Below are 17687 nucleotides of genomic sequence, written 5' to 3'. Positions count from 1 at the left end.
CTTAAGAGGTGACTTAGGAACGTAAGACCAAGTAACTCTGGCACAGTCACACTGTAGTGCCTGTCACTGCCATCACAAGTGGGGTAGCCTCATAGCCCAAGCCCAGAAGTGGGAGCTGGGATTTCCTGTGTTTCAGTTCCAGAGCTGACATGGGACGTTTTCTTGGATCTGGCCAAGGGTTTTATTGTGAGCATTAAACACTTGTACTGGTGGGTGTGGAGGAAAGTGTCTGTGCTTTACAGACACTTCCAAGTGCGGAGCAGCCCCCCAGCCTGGTGTTCCTGGTGGGGGTATCATGCCTCGGAAGAGTCAAGAACCACTGTGTTAAAACTAGAGCACTCAACAGTGAAGGTTTAAGGTTAGCTCTACTGTTTCATCAAGCTATATGAAAATGGCCTCAGCCACTGCTGTGCCCTTTCAGATTAGTGCAATCTACAGATATGTTCATTAAAAATAGGCTGTTCCGTGGAGTTTCTTTTGGTTAAGTATAGGCAGGGTCTTAACTTTTGATTTCAGCATTGCTGACTGTAAAGGGGGTAAATAATTTTAGGTTTTCCTCCTTTATAGGAAGAAAATTAGGACTTAGGAATGATGAATGCAAATTTTACTAATAGAGTAGGTGGCTGAACTAAAATGTGAGCTTTGTAACCTAGCAGATAAATCAGATTTTGTAGGCCAAAAGCTATAGCATTCATTGCTTTGGAGTTTGCAATAAGATCTGCTCAGGAAGGCTTTTGCCCCCATTTAAAGACTTCGCCGAGAGCACCGACTGCTGCTCTCTCTGAGTACTACCGCATGGTCTCTGTTTCAAAACTATTGCCCTGACTCTTTTTTCCTTCATGATGAAATGCAGCAAATACCTGTTTTATCTTTCTGCCATGTATCTCCTGTATACCATAGCCTAAGAAGAAGAGGAAGGCTCAATGCTCAGACAAGGAGGTGCCAAAAGATCTTCTTTCTGTGGAAAAAGACAAACTGCAAGAGGAAGAAGGTAACAAAAGATCTGGTTCTCCTGTTATCCGATTGATATTACCAAATAATAACATGGGATGAAATATTTCAAAAGGAAGGTCTTCTCTACTACTCTAGTGTTCTGCGTTACTGAGAAAAACTGCCAGTTTGAGAGCCATTTCTATCTGCTCCTTACTGCGTGTAACTGTGCGGACAAGGACCATGAGCTTTCCTGCCACACTTCTCAGGTCCCTACCGCATTCACAGGGATGGCAGATCTGCAGATGAGGAAGCATCTCTGAAGTGGCCAGAGGTCCACTGGGTAGTGGGGTCTTGTCTTCATGCTCTTACTCTAATCCTGTGGCCCTTGCCGTGAAGCTGCGGTCTTCTCAGGCCGTGTTTTGTTGTGCTCACGATTGCAACTGGTAAAGGCGCTGCGGCAATACACAGCCAATTTCTAGCATGCCCATGAACAGAGCCAAGATCTTTGGTTGCAAGCAAATCTGTGGAGAAATCTGGCAGAGGTTAGCAAGGCTTAAGCAGCTGGAATTTCACTGGAAAATACACTGCATCCCATGAGCCTCTCTCCACCTCACCCCACCAAGGGTCATATTGAATAAAACAAATTCTAAGCTTTTCTGGGCTTAAAAGATTATAATGTGATTAGTGTGGTGGTGAGAGCAAGAGAAGCCCTCGGTGCTGTTGGACCGGAGTCCTCCTATGGGCCCGTGGGTCAGGAGCACGGCAAGGCTGCTGGCGGAGAAGAGGAAGCAGCAGCAGCTCTCTTCAAACGGATGTTTAATTTTTTGAACGGATGAGCCAGCTGAACTGTTTTCACACATTATTTGGGGATGCTTCGGAGAGCAAAAGTCTCGGTGAAATCCAGGGACTGTGCTTTTCCTTTTATTAACCATTTATGTCATTCTCTCCCCTGACTTCTTGGTCATGGAGAACATGGATGGAGGCAAAATGTGGCACTATCTGTGTGAATGAATGCGTGTGGAAATCAGCTGTGTGGCAGAGGGTCTCCACATAGCAGGACAGAGTATGTTCAAGGCTAGAGAAAGCCAGTAAATTGAAATCTTGTCTGACTGAAGATTTTCATGATCTTCTTTCACCTGTCAGACATACAAGGCAGTTGATGCTCTGTTGTGACATATCCCCCGAGGGAAAGGGGTGTCACATCAGGCTGACACAAAGGACAGAAGAGTATGTACAGTTACATGAGTCAGGAGACATGACAGAAAGGTTTGTGATGGGGATTTCTTATGTAACGCATTTCTGCAGAGACGCACACAGGGCAGAAGCTGCACGAGACTGGGGCAGCACTTGCTGCCCCGGTGCCACTTTTACAGCCAGCATCAGAAACTATCAGATGCTGTTTATATTGGTGCTAAGCAATAAAGGCAATAAAGGAAGTTTCTTGTTAGCTTCAAAATGAACTTTGCTCTGCGTTGTAGGAGTCTGGCAGACCAAGATCAGCAGCCGAGAAAAGCGACACTTGAGGAAGGAAAGGCTGAAACAAAAAGGTAAATGCACAGGCTCAGTTCACACACCTGATCTGGCTGGGCTTGTCACCCCTTCTCACTTCCCAGCATCTTTCTGTTTGCTCTATTCACCATTCAGCAGAAACATCTTTGCACGCACTTAGGCTGTTTACGTAGGAAAAGGCAGCTTTGGGAGCTTGCTTTTACTCCAGGCTTTCAGTAAAATACATATCATTACCCATAGGACTTTGAAAGCAAATGTCTGCTAGAACCGAGACCTGCTAAAGGCTTGATGTAATACAGCTTAGTTACTTCTGTGTGACTTGACGGAAGTTGTTTTCTGATAATGGGTATACAAAAACCTGTGTAATTTGCTCAGTTCCAATTGTGTTCTTTAATCCAGGCCTACCCAGAGTAATTTATTAGAGTAATTTAGAAGCTAAGATAAAGTTTGGAATTGGGAAACATAGCTGGATAAATGTGGGTGTTTCTGCACTGTCTGCAATAGGACTACTTTAAAGTGCTCTCAGATGCTCTACTAAAACTGAAGCACGAGTGAACAGCAAATTTTAATCTCAAAATACACAGATATTTTGAGACCTCTTTCTCTGCCATTTGGATTAAGCAGAGTTAAATATCAAGAGTTTGGATTTTTAAATTTTGGATTATCAAGAGTTAAATATCTGCTTGACAGTCTCTAAGGGCTTAAGGTCCTGACATCTCTGTTTGCTCTCTAACAAAGTAGATGGGTCTACATTTGGCTTGCTTCATGTCAGTTGGCCTGTTGGCATGGGTGGTGCCAGCTGCATGTGCAGAAGGTTAACCACGCATGGTTTAACACTAAGCTGGTGCAGGCATTAAATGCTTTGCTGACCCAGGGGAAGGGAGCTCAGCAGACCAAGTCGCATTTGAAGCACCTGAAGTCCTTGGTGTGATCCTGGAGCCTGGGTTGTTCTGCAGGCTGAACCAGGTGATCATGGTGGTCCTGTTTAGTATGGATATTTACAGAGCACTGAAATGTGGTCTTCCAGGAAGAAGCCCTAATCCTGCTGAGTGCTGACTGCTGTTTCCTAGCAGGGAAGAAGCAGCAGCAGCAGCATTAAGGTGTGTGAAGGTGGGGTTGATGTCAGCAGTGGTCCCGTCCCCACCACAGCCCCAGGAAAATGCTTTCCTATTCTGAAGGCTAGAGTCATAAAGTGCTTTAGGAGTCTTTTGGAACAAAGGATGTTGGAGATAATTTTCATTATTTATAATATCCATATGCCTGGCAGTGATTTCTCTGGCAGCCTTGAACTACAACATCCAAGAGGTTTGCTTTCTTTTTCCTTGGAGGTCATGCTGTTCTCTTTCTCTCCCTTTACTGCTCTGGGTCCCCAGCTGGACTCTGGAGGCCTTGAGCCACCTTGCAGTCAGGAAGGGATGCCCAAGGCCTCTGCAGTGCGGCGTCATCTCCTGTGGGACTCATTGCTGGACTATGTGGTGCCTTCCTTCTCACATGGCCTTCGCATTTGCTGCTTCAGTGACCCGTCCCAGGGGCTCTGCGTTACTGTTATTTTATCTGCAAATAATTTCAGTTGGAATATAGCCATTAGATCTGATGAGTTTAGGTCAGGCTTTGCTTTGTTGTTTCCCCTGTACAAACTCTTTGTTGTAATTAAAAATACTGATGACCCTGTGATGTTTATTCCCGAGAAGACCCCAACAGACCATCCCTGGGTAGCTCAGCAGCTGAGCCATCCTTTGACTGGGATGAGAAGGGAGCTGTGTGGCCGCTCACAGAGGACACCAGTGGCAGTGTAAAAGGTGCTTTCATTGCCAAGACAGAGTGTGGGACTGTGCTGAAGGTCTCAGGAGCCATACGGGAAGAATCTGTGCCCTCCCAGTCAGAAGAGGATGTTTTTTCCAATGTAGGTGAGTGTTGACATTCAAACGTTGCAGAGGGAAAGTTTCATGAATTACTACATCCAGCAGTGTACATCCCCACCAGCATTTGTCCTGCCTGCAGGCAGTGTTGTCCACCCCCTTTGAACACTGCTAGCTGGCTTTTATTTTCCAGCAATGTGAAAAGAGGGGTCTTTATGGCAGGAATGTCTTCTGTGTTGCAGACTACTTGTTGGGTGCAAGTTGGTTTCTATCCACAGGTATTTAGTATTTGGTTCCTTTGCAACCAAAGCTTTTCCTTCTGAGGATGCTCACACATGCTCAGCATTGGGCTTCAGGGTCTATCTGTGCATTTCAAAGCAGTATGAGGCAGGGCTTTCCCAAATCAGTTTGGGTATTTGACAGTTGGAAGTACTTTGTTCATGTCAGTGCTGTGTTGTACCTACACAGTTTGCCCAGCTTCCCAGCTGATTCACCCCTTGTTGGTGTCCAGCCAAGGTCATTTAGAGCTGCTTTGGGTCTCAGTTGTGCTGCGACATTCTCTGTGTAACCTCAGATACCTTTAAAGCAGAGAAGGGATGAACAGCCAGGCCATTAGGCTAAAGATTAGGAGCCTCTGATAACAGCTGTCTCACTGGTATTTGATGACTTTTTGTTTCCATCGTGGTTTAATTTTTATGGCAGAGTTATGACTTACATTTTAATTCTACTGTGGGTGATACTGTAGATTCTAGAGCAATACGAATAATTAATCGCTAGGTGGTAATTGGGCCTCTTTGTGTCTCTCTTCCTGACTTCTTGGTGGAGCAGGAGAGTTATGAGTTAAAAGTTAAAGGGGTTAATACTGCTTTTTGGTTGATTTTCAGAAGCCAATGTCACTGCTTAATTGAGCTTGTTGGCTTGATTGATTGGAGCTTGAAGGCTGTGTGATGACTCACCATCAGTAGCAGTAATCGAGTACTCTGCTGATTCAGAAAATGGTCTGTTGCCTTACCTGAATTGCTTTGTCTGCTAGACTCCTTTTTTCACAAAGTATAGGGTTGATGGGGGTGGGTGACACTAGTACCACCTTTTACTCTGAGTGCTTTCAGAAGGCCAGATTCCAAGCTGATAAGTGATGACAACTTCTGCCAGTTGTGCATAAAGGGGACATCCGTTCAGATGAGTGAGGAATTTTATTAAGTCCAGAGAATCATAGAATTGTTTAGGTTGGAAAAAACCTTTAAGATCATCAGGTCCAACTGTTAACCCAGGACTGCCAAGTCCATCACTAAACCATGTCCCTAAGAACCACATCTATGTTTTTTAAACACCTCCAGGGATGGTGATTCCATCACCTCCCTGGGCAGCCTGTTCCAATGCTTGAGAAGTGCTTTGCTGGTGTGACGTGGGTTTTGAAGGGCTGAGAAGGTGTACACGGTGACTGGGCTGGACTTTCTCTGTCCATAGAAGATAATTTCTCCGTGCTTGATTCTTCTCCAGCAACAGAGGCTGCAGGCTTGGGATGGAGAGAACATGAAAGGACTGTAATGAGACTGGGAGACTCAGGCAGAAACTGCATTTGCCAGCTGTGAATGTGTCATCATCACATTTTGGGTTACTGTTTGTTTGCTTTTTAAATGCAGGAACATGGGATATTGCAGAAGTAAAATCCTGTCCTGTGACCTTTGGGACGTTATCAGAGCTGTCCAGGGAGATAGGTGAGTGGTATCTCTTTGGACTTCTATCTGAGTTCTTCTATCTTAATAGATGCTTAGCTTAAAAGTACTCTCATTGCTCACATATGGGTCTTTTTCCTTGGAGCCACATTTCATTAGTCACTCCCTCTTGTAGAGCTTGCTTGCATCTGCAATCCAGCACACCAGCATTTTAAGGAGTGACATCAGAATGTTCTATTGAGTGCTTTCCAAAGTCGTGTCTCATCTTGGAATAAATAAAAAAAACCCCATTGCCTCCCCAGCAAATTCTTTCTGTTAGATTTGCTTGCATAGAAGGTTTTTGTTATGTTCTGATGGCCAACAAAATTCAGAGAATTTCAGACCGAGGGAGGGAGCAAACGCCCAGCTCTTTAGAGGCTGCCTAGCCAGCAGCTTCCTTTCCAGCACAGTGAGGGATTTTCAGCTGGAACCTCTCCGTGCATGGCCTTGTGAAGGGTGGAGCATCTCCTGGTTTTGCATTAAGTTGAGCCTCATTTCTGGCTTTCACTTGGCCTCTCTGTGACTCTCAGTCCTTTCCACTGCCTGGCTCTGAGCACTCCTGGTTCATACACTCTATACCTACTCAAATTTGTCTGGAGGTCCAACTGGCTGATGAATGCAAAGTCTGGTCCTGAATCTTTTAGAGATGCTGAAGGCAAACACAGATATAGATAGATAGACATCCATGCACAAAACAGCATGTGCAGTGTAAGCCAGAGCACTGAAAACAGCTTCTAAAGCTAGACATTTAAAACATGCCATATTTAATCATGTGTTTTCCAACACTGTATCATTTGGATTGAAGCAATTCCTACTGTACAAGTACTCAACAGGGAGAAATATTGGTTAACATCTGCATTTATGCAGCAAAAAATCAAGCCAATACAGAACAAAACTGTGTAAACAAGGGAGTTCTGTAGGTGAAAGGAAGCAAGGAAAAGATGTGAAAAAGATCTGGTTATGAAAGAAATGAAGAAAACACTATGTGCAGGCCTTAGAAAGGGGATGAGGGGAGTCATTGAGGGAGGCATATGAATCCTACTGGTTGCTTTACTTGTTGAAAAGAATCATAAAACCCCCTTTAAATCTTCTTTTTCCACCAGCAGCTCCCTCTCATCTGTGCTTTTTCTTGGAGTAATTCATTTGGTAATTAGGGATTTCTGTCAGAATGAGCAGAAGCCTTCTCACTGAAGGCAGTGGGAACTGGAGCTGGATACACTGGATATGGCCTTTGTTCTGCAGGAACTATATCCCTTTTTATGTCCCCAACAGAGATGTGTCGGAAGTTTACATCTCTGGATATTGTTAGTGTAGCCACTCCTGAGTGGGTCGTTTTTAATAAATCGTGCATGTAGTGTCCTCGTCCAGCTTTCGTTAATAAATCCACTGCAATGAGCAGCATAGATTAATGTCTGACTTAAATTACATAACATCCAGGCGTCGTGACATAGCAAGCAGATAAAGGCATGATTAATTGTTTTTAATAATGTGAATATACCTATGTGATTATCTTTTAGGTTGGAAGGGGGGTGTTGTTTGTTTTTATTTTTTTTTTAAAAGACGCTTTCCTGTATTCAGGTAATGTGAAGAGTAAATCATCTGAGGCCAGTCCTTCCAGATACTGTTGGCATGCCAGCTCGACTTTCCTCCCTGCAGATGATGCATGGCAGGGGCAGGGTACGTCTCTTTGCTCTTTTTCTATTGAAATACTAGAGTACTAATGCTGATAACCCTTTTCGGTCTGTTTCCTAAGCCTCAAAAAACAGGGTCCACTTACTACGTGACTCATTTGCACAATGCTGGTAGGGGTAAGGGAGAAATTCAGTGTGGGTCTGGTTGCGGGCAGGTGCCCAGAGCTGCTGTGAGCTTGGTCAGAGCAGCAGACACCCTGTGTGGGACCCTTGAAAAGGGTGAGAATGTGCATTTTATTTATGTTTTTATTTGGAATCTGACAAAAAAAGGATGCAGTAGGTATGGTCTTGTTTGGTGCACACATACTGCTGTGCAAAGTGTAATTAGAGCTTCTGGGCAGCAAGACCAGCTGTAGGGAGGCTGGCTGAAGGTTCCTGTAGTCCACTGTTCTCTCTCCAGCAGTTGTATATAGCAGCTGCTGCCAGATAAGCACAGGAGCAGGGCAAGCATAGGGTGATCCCTCCCCACACCCAGGAGAGGGTGGGTCAGGGGCTTCCTGAACCAGAGGCAACAGTATGGGGGCTGTGCTTCAAAAAAAAACCCAAATGTTTGCAGTCATCTCAGATTACTAAATTTGTGAAATAAGTTCAAAGTTGGGTTTGGTTTTCATAACTGCAGTATCCATCCTGCTTCCCTCCCACCCACAGTTGGGTAGGGAGGGTAGAGCTGAGTGGCCCCTTTCCAGGCAGCCCCCAGCTCAGGCTCGGTGGGCTGGCTGGGGAAGAGCTGCAGAGAGGACAGGGCACTGCTGGAGCATGGGGTACCTTTGCCAAGACTTGAAATTTTGTCTGTAATACCCAGAATCCGGATGCAGAATCCAGCTCCAGTGGACTCTGGCAGTCAGGATTTCAGTCTTTTTAAGACTGGTGATGTTGGGGTTTTCACTTTTAAAATCTGCTAGAAAGGACATGTGGGTCCTGAGTTGCTGGAATAATTTGGCATGAGCAGTGTGAGTATTAGATGGCCTTTTCTCTTGACCTTTTGGTCAGGATCCAGTGAAGTATCTATTTATACTCCTGTTGTTGGGAAGCCTTACCCTGTTTTTGCAGGAATGATGGCTGAAGAGCCGAGCAGACCCCTTCTTGCTCTAGCAGCTCTGACTGCCTTACAGAAAAACCCAGACTGGTTCGAATACATGGAGGAGAAAAGGCCTTGGTCATTTTGCTTCTCTGCCCAGTTGTAACTGAGACTCTGCAGCAGATGCATCAGTTTGGCCATCAGAAGATTTTATAAATAGCATCGTTTGCTTAACAAAACAAACAAACAAAAAAATAACAGCCCCAAGCACTCCCTTCCCTTAGTGCTGTTTGTTTAGCCCCACGTGTCTGCTGGTGAGCGCCTGGCCCTTTGTACCTTCTGAGCCCAGGCTTGCCCGGTGGTGTGGGAAGGAGGGAGGCGACGTAGGTAGCTCTTCAGCTGCCTTCCCTTGCGTTGCATTTAGCATGTCACGCTTGGCACACTCTGGCTTTGATCTGCGGTTGCAAAGCCGGGCCAGAGATCTACTTTTTTGGTGCCATGTCCGTCTGAGAGCAGAACAGATAGGAGCAAATTCAGCAGCTTGCTCTTGGGAACATTGGAGCAGAAACATTTTGATTGAAAGCAGAAATGGAAGGATTTCTGCCTGCCTTACGGCTTGATTCTTAGTAATAGTAGTTTTTTTCCTTTGACTCGTCAGCCTTGATATTGATGCAGAGGGGAGTGTCGCGAACATGTATTCCCTGAGCCCAGATGAGGTAATGGTTGGCGTTAAGGTCTGCACTGCAGGCAAAATGAGCTCTTTGACAGTTGAACAAGGCCTGTTAGCTCTTGCAGGCCTGTGAACTAAAAAAAATGCCATTCATAACCTGAATATGAGCTGGGGTCATTTTATCAAATCCAGACCAGTGCATTTAATGAGTTTCTTTGTTCCGTGCTGGGCTGGTACAGAAGAAGGAGCTGGATGCTGGACTCCTGCCTCTGCCCCAGCTCATGGAGCAGCCTTGGCTGGCTCCCCGCTCCGTGTCGGGTTATCTTTCTGTGCAGCACCAGCAATAACACCCCAACTCACAGAAGGTTTGAGGCTTAAGTGTTGTCACAAGTGAAAGCATATATACACAGAGGGAGAGGGGGAGTTAGTAGTTAGGGACCTGAGTATTCACTATGGGTGTGTTTAAAAGTGCTATGGGAGCGTTTAAAAGACTGATAATTCAGGCAGGTTTCAAAACAACACACTGCCAGGCTGGCATTCATTAATGATACACGCTGCTGATGGTTCATTCTTAATCATTGTCACATCTGGAGTGCTGTGCCCATTTCTGGGCTCCCCAGTACAAGACAGGCATGGACATACTGGAGCAGATCCAGCACGGTCGATCCATGTGTACGAACACCTGATGGGGTGGTTGCCCCTGGTCTGCACAGAGAGTGGGCAAGAGGCAACAGGTATGAAGTACGGGAAATTCCACTTATACATAAGAAAAAGCTTTTTTGTTATGGTGAGGGTGGTCAGGCAGCAGAACCGGTTTCCCAGAGAGGTGGTGGAGTCTCCGCCCTTGGAGATATTCAAAACCCAGGTGGCTGCATCCCTGAACAACCCGCTGTAGCTGTGCCTGCTGTGAGCAGTGGGTGGGACTAGACGGTCTCTAGAGGCCCCTTCCAACCTCAGGAATTCTGTAATTCTCATTCTGTCATCAGTCATTGTCTGCATATTAAAACAATGAATCCTCAGCCATCTAAGCCTTCGTTAGCTAGGGGTATTCAGTGTCTTGGAGCTGAAGCCACATGGTTAGCAGTAATGGCTGCAGTCCCTGCAGTCCCACCAGGCGGCTGAGGTGGCCAGGACTCCTCCATGAGAGAACGGGGCCCCAAAGTGGGCAGCTTCTTTCATCTTCATTTTTTCCTGCTCATCTTTAGTGTTTGTATACTTTTCATCCCTGCCACAAAGAGAAAAGAAAGGGAGGTGAATCTCTTCTGCTTCTGGTATAATTCACTTTATTTTTGAGCCTGGGAACTGCTCTGGTTTTGCTAGGCGCTTTTCTCACTTGTTCTGCAGCGTTGTTCTAGATCCTCCTGCTCTGCCTCCCGAGCTGTACTTCCAACGGCTTTACTGCTAGCACGTATTTCCCAATACTGCCTTTGTGCACCTATACCATGCGTCTGCTACTGCCCCTTTGGTGATATTTATGTAATTAAGCTTAGCTGTCTTAAAAAACACGTTATAAGCTGTGGCTGGTTTTCCTCTTACAAAATGTGTAACCCACACAGTGCAGCTGGCTGGGCTGTTTTAGAGCACTTGTGTCTGGTTCCAAGGCAAGCAAATGCTAATTTTATCCCATGCGTCTGCTTCTGAGTGCAGTGGACCTGTTTTAGGCAGCAGTGCAAGGCAGTCTCAGAAGACTCATGTTCTGCTTCACAAATGCAGCATGTCTCACGATCATGAGGGCTGTCTTTTTACCTGTGACTTGGCATCTTCCCAATGAATCCTTCTTGATTGCCAAGGCAGATTTTCCCTGGAACCTTCAGAAAGCTCCCATGTCTCCTGACTCCCATCCTTCCTTTTGTCCTGGGGTTAAAATTAATTTTAATTCTTTTGTGTCATGGGATTAGGAAGCCTCTTTCAATTAAAAGCAGTCTTCAGTCTGGGACTTATTTTTGCATCTACTGATTTATGCTAGAGGAAGGTGCCAAATGAGGGACTCCTACACCCAGCTGGTGGTAGCCATAATTTTGACCTGTAACATATAAATGCAAGCTTTAGACTGGAAATTGTCTATCCATTTGCACTGAATGGATTCGACTTGGTCTACAAGTGAGGGCTTAGAAATTATTTGGTTAGAACTGGGCTCTTTACACAGCCAGCTGCCCTTTGCAAAGGGATGGGTTTTCTACAGCAGCCACATAAGGACTTAGTGCCATGGACAATATGCAATCCACTGAGAATTTTGCCCGGCCAGATGAAGGGCTGCTCTCTCTTACGTTTTTGTTGAGCGTATTGGGAGAGAGCATGCCAGAGGCCTGCTGATAGCACAGGATCCAAAACTACAGTTTTCTCCTTCTCAGTGGCACAGACTTGAGTTTTGCTGCAGTACTTTCCCGTTTTGGTTTCCATCCAGGTAATTAGGCTCAGCCTATAGAGTACTCTACCCTTATCTATTAGATGTTGTGGAGAACCTGATGACTGTCCCTTTTGACCAAACCCTGCTGCTGCAGGACCCTGTTTGCCTGCTCTGTGACCCCTCCCAGGGTGCAGCCAGCTGCTCACTGGCATTGCCCGGACAGCTGGAGACCAAGGGCATTCGGGTGGTCGGTGCTGGGATGGACTTCCTGCCTGCAGGGGCAGCCTCCCTGATCTCTGAAGACACCTTCAACATAGTGCCCTTCAGGACTTTAAAGTATCTTTATTACATGGGGTATGTGGAAATGACCTTGGCCCTGAAATGCATGCTCTATATGGGACGTGTTTGCTGCCAGCAGGGAACAGGGAAGTACAGCTTTGTCTTGGGTAGGGCTGCTGGGGGACTGAGGTGGGTGGCAAGTAAGAAACTAGTTGGAAAATGGCATTTTACAGGACTGCTTTTGTAGAAATGAACAGCAGGAATTATCAAGATGTTGGTCTATAGATGTGTGGGGAGAGATTGCCTCCATTAGTGCTAAACCCACCAGGTGAGCAGGAGTACATGCTGCTGCACATCCCTTTTTGTTTGTGGTTTTCTCATACTGAAGGAAATACTGACTGGTTTAGCCTGTGAGAGGATTTATGACTCAAGAGGAACCAGTTGCTGATACAAAAATACCAGAGAATATTCAAAGTTTAAAGACATTCCAGGAGATGTCACTGTAGAAGGGAAATATGCCACACAAGAGGAAAGGTTTTAAACCAGTGCTCTAGGATAAGTACGTTTAATCCAATTTTCCTATCAAATCCAGCAAATTGTAAAGAATCTTATATTGCCCTTAATTTTACTCTGGGTTGATTTTAAACACCCCTGGCACATAATGCTTTGGGAAGAGTAATTCTGAGATGAGGCAGACTCACTGCTGCCTGCCTGAGCTTCATGCCTACCTGCATGATGAGGACGAAGCCTGAACGTCAGCCCATTGCAGGAAGTTAGCCATTAAAACGATTTTCATGCTTAAAAATAAGTACATAAATGTACTTTTTGAGAGATCAGAGGTTAAATAAGTGAAGATGAGAGTGGTGGCTTCCAATGTGTCTTCCTTAAGTTACAGTCCATTTTGCTTGCACACCCATGAGAGCATCCATCGGCAGAGCTGCTGCCATGCAGCTCGGGAGGAACTGTCATTCTGGAAGTCTCGGTGCCATTTCACCAGTCCCTGCATCATGCTGTGTACCTTCCTGGTAGCCAGAATTTGTCTCCTCACTAGCAGTAGCACCACAGTTTTGCTTTTAACTTCTTGCTGCCAAGACACACTTGTGGTATATTAGTGCAGAGGCAGAGTGTGCACCACATGGGCTGAGAAGCTGGGACTTGCTGTGTCCTCACCCTGATGTACCTTGTGGCCTAGTTATGGGGTGGGGAGTGCAGGCTGGTATTGCCTTCAACCATGACAGATAAATCGTCCAGAATTTGTGAGCCACACCCTCAGGTAGCCTAACTGGGGAGAAGTGGCAGAAGCATTTTGGTGGTGGTATCCCATGCTACAGCTTACACAAACTGTTCTTCAGACAGCTAACTCATTCATGTGTATTGTGCATCTCTCAAATCTAGGTGCATTCATTTGCCTAAAAGATTGGGGAATGCATTCCAAAATACTTATTCCTATCCCTTTTGAAGAAGGAAAGAAATACTGTCTATGTACAGGGCATGGATCTTAAACTGAGAAACTTGAGCAATGTTTATAATCATGTTTATAACATTTGGCAGCAAACTGGACAGAGGAACTTTTTGGAAACAGTTTTCTTTTATCATCCCCAGCATGCTTTTGGTTTGGCCCTGCTTCAACTAAAAGTTTTTCCATCTAGCTTAGGGTTTTTTTGTGTTTGTTTTTATTTTAAGAGACATGATCAGCTAAGAGTTATTATTATATGTTTTGTTTTCCAAGTCTTTCTCCCTGTTAGGATACGGCTTAAGATTGTTACAGTCAAGCTATTAAAAAAATAATCAAGTAGTCCTTTCAACATCTTATGCTGATTTATCTGGTTTTTTGCACGTCATTCAGTTTGGGCAAAGGAATTAGGCTGGTCTGTTTTGCCTTCTTGCCTGAGGGTCATTTGCCAGTGCTCTGCAGAGAGGCAGCTGACAACTTGTAGCCAGATTTTCAAAGGTACCAGAAGCTGGCAGATACAGAAACCTAAAAGATTTTCAAAAGTTTTTTGCCTAGATCCCATGAAACGATCAGAAGTGATGCAGGCTAGGTGTTACCTATTTCATGCATATTTAGAGTTGCATGTTAGGGAGCTTTGGAAATTATGCCGTGATGGTGCCTTTCTGGCTTACATTCAGGAAAAGAAAATGGAAGAGGGAGATGAGGTCAAAAATGTACTTGGTTCTGTTTTTTATAGGAAATAAAACACCAATGAGAACATTAACGAACACACAAATCCTTTGCTAATATTACTCTTCCATACAAATAATTCCTGTAAGGATGGTGTGTTGCAGTGAGTAGAAGAGCCTGCTGTGTCTGTCGGTGTTTCTGTATGTGCCTGAATCCTTCTCCATGAAATCAAAAGAAAATGTTTGAGAAGCTATGCTATTAATTTTGTAAAGCTTGTTTTCTTGAAGTGCAAGCTGGAAGGACTTTTGTTCGGGAATATGAAACTCCTTAACACCAATGTAGCATTAAGAAGCAGGTATTCTTTATTGCAGTGCTGGATGCAGGGATCACTCCACCTAACGTGCATAGCTTCCTACTCTCAGGTGGCTCTTACTATGCAGTACATGTATACATATTTAACAAATTTCCCAGAAAATGCATACATATTAATGAGATTACCCAATACTAATTATAGTATTTGCCCTCCCCCTCGTGCATGCCCAGTTGTCCAGAGCAGGTGTCTTCGGTGGTCTCAATGGTCTGCAGATCTGCCCACTCCTCTATTCAGTGGGCTAGAGTTCTCCTTTGTAGTCCCCGTATATGGTCTTAAACCAGGTCATCTCGGTCTCTTTACTCTTTCTTGGCCTGGAATTGCTGGCCTTGGGCCGGTTTTCCTTCATCCTTCAGTGCTATCTCTTTGTGAGAACGTGAATTTATTGCTTACGTGTATACAAAGATTAGTTTCAAACAATCAAGGTATACTAACTGTTCAAACGTAGGGTGCATGAGTACTTCTGAGTTCTTACGATTAAACCTTAACCCTTCTGTAACACTAGGAAGTAGTATGGATTTCAACATAACTCATTCATGTGCTTGTCCAAATAGATAATCCTTCAGCAATTGACCTGGACTCTGACTGGAAGGCTCCCACGGAAGAGTGGGGAAACTGGACAGGAGATGAGGAGAAGCATCAGATGGGGGATGAGAAGAAGAAGGTGAGTCAGTGGCGCTGATGACCCGGGGAGACCTACTCCAACAGGGTCAGTCTCAGCCAGACTGGAGTGTCCAGTTCAGTGCTGGAGCCAAGCTCCTCTGGTCATGGGGGATTTCTCACACTGGAAGGAGACGCTTGGCATGGTCACTCCACTGACCTGTCTGAGATAGCTGGAGCTGGGGGACACACCTGCAGGACATGTGAGATGGGTTGGGGGGAGCTGGCTGGTTGTGGGAGTTCATCATCTGGATGGCATTGCTGTCCTGAGTGGCAAATATTGGGTGTTCACCACACGGCGTGAATGAACTCTTTCTACTGCTGCTGAGCTTCCTCAATACTTAAAAGAGGTGTTGAGTTCACAGCTGACACTAATTTTCACACCATCTCAGGTGGCTGGGACATATTTATTTATTTAAGTGAGAGGGTTTGCTGAAAGTGAAACAGTCATAGCTTGGATGGAGAGGTAGAAGCAGAACGCTCGCTGTGTAAATGCTTTCTAGAAGTCCAGGGAAATGTCCCTTTTTGGCAGCAGTGGGAAGAGTGTACTGAGCTTTTTGCAAATAGCTGTCTTAAGCTGAGGTGTGCACCTTATCCAGAGAGATGCCCTGCTTGTATGCTGTCAGCACACACTCCTGGAGGTAAAAAAGTTTTCCTGAAAAAGCTATGAATCAGCTGTCCCAGGCCTCCACTTATAAAATCTCTGATGCTTTCAGGATTTGCCAAAAGGCAAAGCAGGCATTCGCTTCTGCCTTTCTGGACTCGAAAGCAAAACACAGCGGAAGAAGAAGAAAATGGAAGTGAAGGAAGCAAGGGGTGGAGCTGGACTGAGGCATGTGAGTATTTTGCATTCCCAGAGTAGCTCTCATTTTCCAAGAGCAGGATGATGTGGCCTAAGGGGGGCTTTTCGTTCTCTTCATCTTCTGGCTTCCTCTCCTTTTTTCTCCCTGCCTCCCATAAGAGAAGGGTGAGCATGGTAACCAGTGCGTTTTTGCAACGTGGTATTCCCTAACTTGTTTACAGAAGTTTCATTTTGCAATGCAAAGAGGAGCAGATGGTTTTAATCATGGAAAAAAAAAAAAGCTTTCTTGGTCAGATGCACTCCAAGTTTAGCATACAACTGGGCTGTGTTTTATTTACAGCAGAAGGTCACCTGGAGATATTAACAGTAATGCAAAGGTGGTTCCCAAAAGCCAGTGAAGATAAAGCAAGACCAACGTTATACCAGCGAAAAGTTTACAGAGATAAAATGTCTGAGTGCAACAGAGAAAGGCTGTGGAAAATGTCAGCTCATTTGGGATGGGAAGTAGTACAAAGGAACAGAGTGTTGACTGGGGTTTGGACCAGTCCTGGGCCGTGATGTCTTTGCTGCTCAGTGAAATGAGAAATGAGGGGGGATACCCCCCAAAACGTCCTAATTCACTTGCTGCTTAATATGTTGCTCTGAACTCATACGGCTGTATAGTATCATTTGTGTTCCCCTCACACCACACCTGTGGTCTCTTCTGATCCTTAGGATAATTTTGCTCCCTGAACTCCTGATGCTCCCATTTTAAGGGAAAAGCTTTTAACTAACTCAATGGCCACAATCCACATGATCATTAGGACAGCCCATCAGTTACCAGAATGCTGCCAGGCCACTCTCTCTCTTGCACATCCAATTAGTTGCTTTAGCTTTGTATGTACCTTAATGAATAGTATTAATAGTGCTGTTCAGACTCCTTAGGACAGCATTGTTTCTTCTGCCATGTTTATGATGGGCCAGAAGGAGTTCGTATTGCACGTCAGCCCCAAATGCTGGTGTCTGCTGCTGTACAAGCTCATCCTTCAGAGATGGACAGAAAAAAATGAAATTGCTTACAAAGCCAGATATACAAAGTTGCTCATCACACTCCTTGTGCTACCTGCAGTGTTTCTGCAAACTGTGGTCAGTCACTGGGTGCATCTTAGTCTTAAGTCTCACTATACAATTACAGTACTTCCACCTCAGTATATCCTGTTCTTCTGTTCACTGGAGAAAACAAGGGGAAAGGTGGTAATGAAAGACTATTTCAACATTTTAATCCCTTATAAAACAAATAAACAGGAGGTAAGTAGATGACATGCCAGAATATTCTAATAATTTAAAAACTAATTTGTCCTGCAGTTTCTTTAAATACCCTAATTCCCTTCAATAATGACATTTTCTCTCATATTTTATACTTGTATATGCTTCGTTTAACTCATAACCTTAGTGAAGCATATTGTTTCAATTAAGCTGCAGCAAGGTTTGGAAGCAAGAATGGAAGAAGGCCCAAGGGACTTGGTATCTATGGAACGTAGCAGTGATGCAGTCTGTACTTCCTTGAAAAAACCCTTGGATGTTGCTAATAATTCACCCAGTAATGGTAAGTGATTGTTTTTGCATATCTGATGAACTTTGGTTTCAGAATAACATGTAATCTGAGAAGTGAGAAGTGTTCACAACTGCATTTTTAAGTGAATATGTGAAATGCTTCTCCTTTAGCTGTATGT

At 44.8% G+C, this 17687-nt stretch overlaps 1 protein-coding gene across 3 annotated transcripts in view; it reads left to right on the top strand.

Annotated features, from left to right (window-relative positions):
• Nucleotides 1-17687, top strand: part of LOC308064852 (uncharacterized protein) — a 41258-nt gene that overhangs the window by 13909 nt on the left and 9662 nt on the right. For 2 of the 3 annotated variants that reach the window (XM_080389995.1, XM_080389997.1), the window contains exons 3-10: nucleotides 901-991; nucleotides 2412-2480; nucleotides 4134-4349; nucleotides 5945-6019; nucleotides 7595-7693; nucleotides 15068-15177; nucleotides 15890-16009; nucleotides 17431-17560. In XM_080389995.1, the coding sequence (XP_080246121.1) occupies nucleotides 901-991; nucleotides 2412-2480; nucleotides 4134-4349; nucleotides 5945-6019; nucleotides 7595-7693; nucleotides 15068-15177; nucleotides 15890-16009; nucleotides 17431-17560 (910 nt within the window). The remainder of the gene's footprint in view (nucleotides 1-900; nucleotides 992-2411; nucleotides 2481-4133; nucleotides 4350-5944; nucleotides 6020-7594; nucleotides 7694-15067; nucleotides 15178-15889; nucleotides 16010-17430; nucleotides 17561-17687) is intronic. The other variant, XM_080389996.1, reaches the window with a different exon arrangement.

This window comes from Falco punctatus (assembly GCF_963210335.1).
Source record: "Falco punctatus genome assembly, chromosome: 5".
Classification (NCBI taxonomy): Eukaryota; Metazoa; Chordata; class Aves; order Falconiformes; family Falconidae; genus Falco; species Falco punctatus.
Note: the sequence above shows the minus strand (reverse complement) of the source record. Positions and strands in the feature narration are given on the sequence as shown.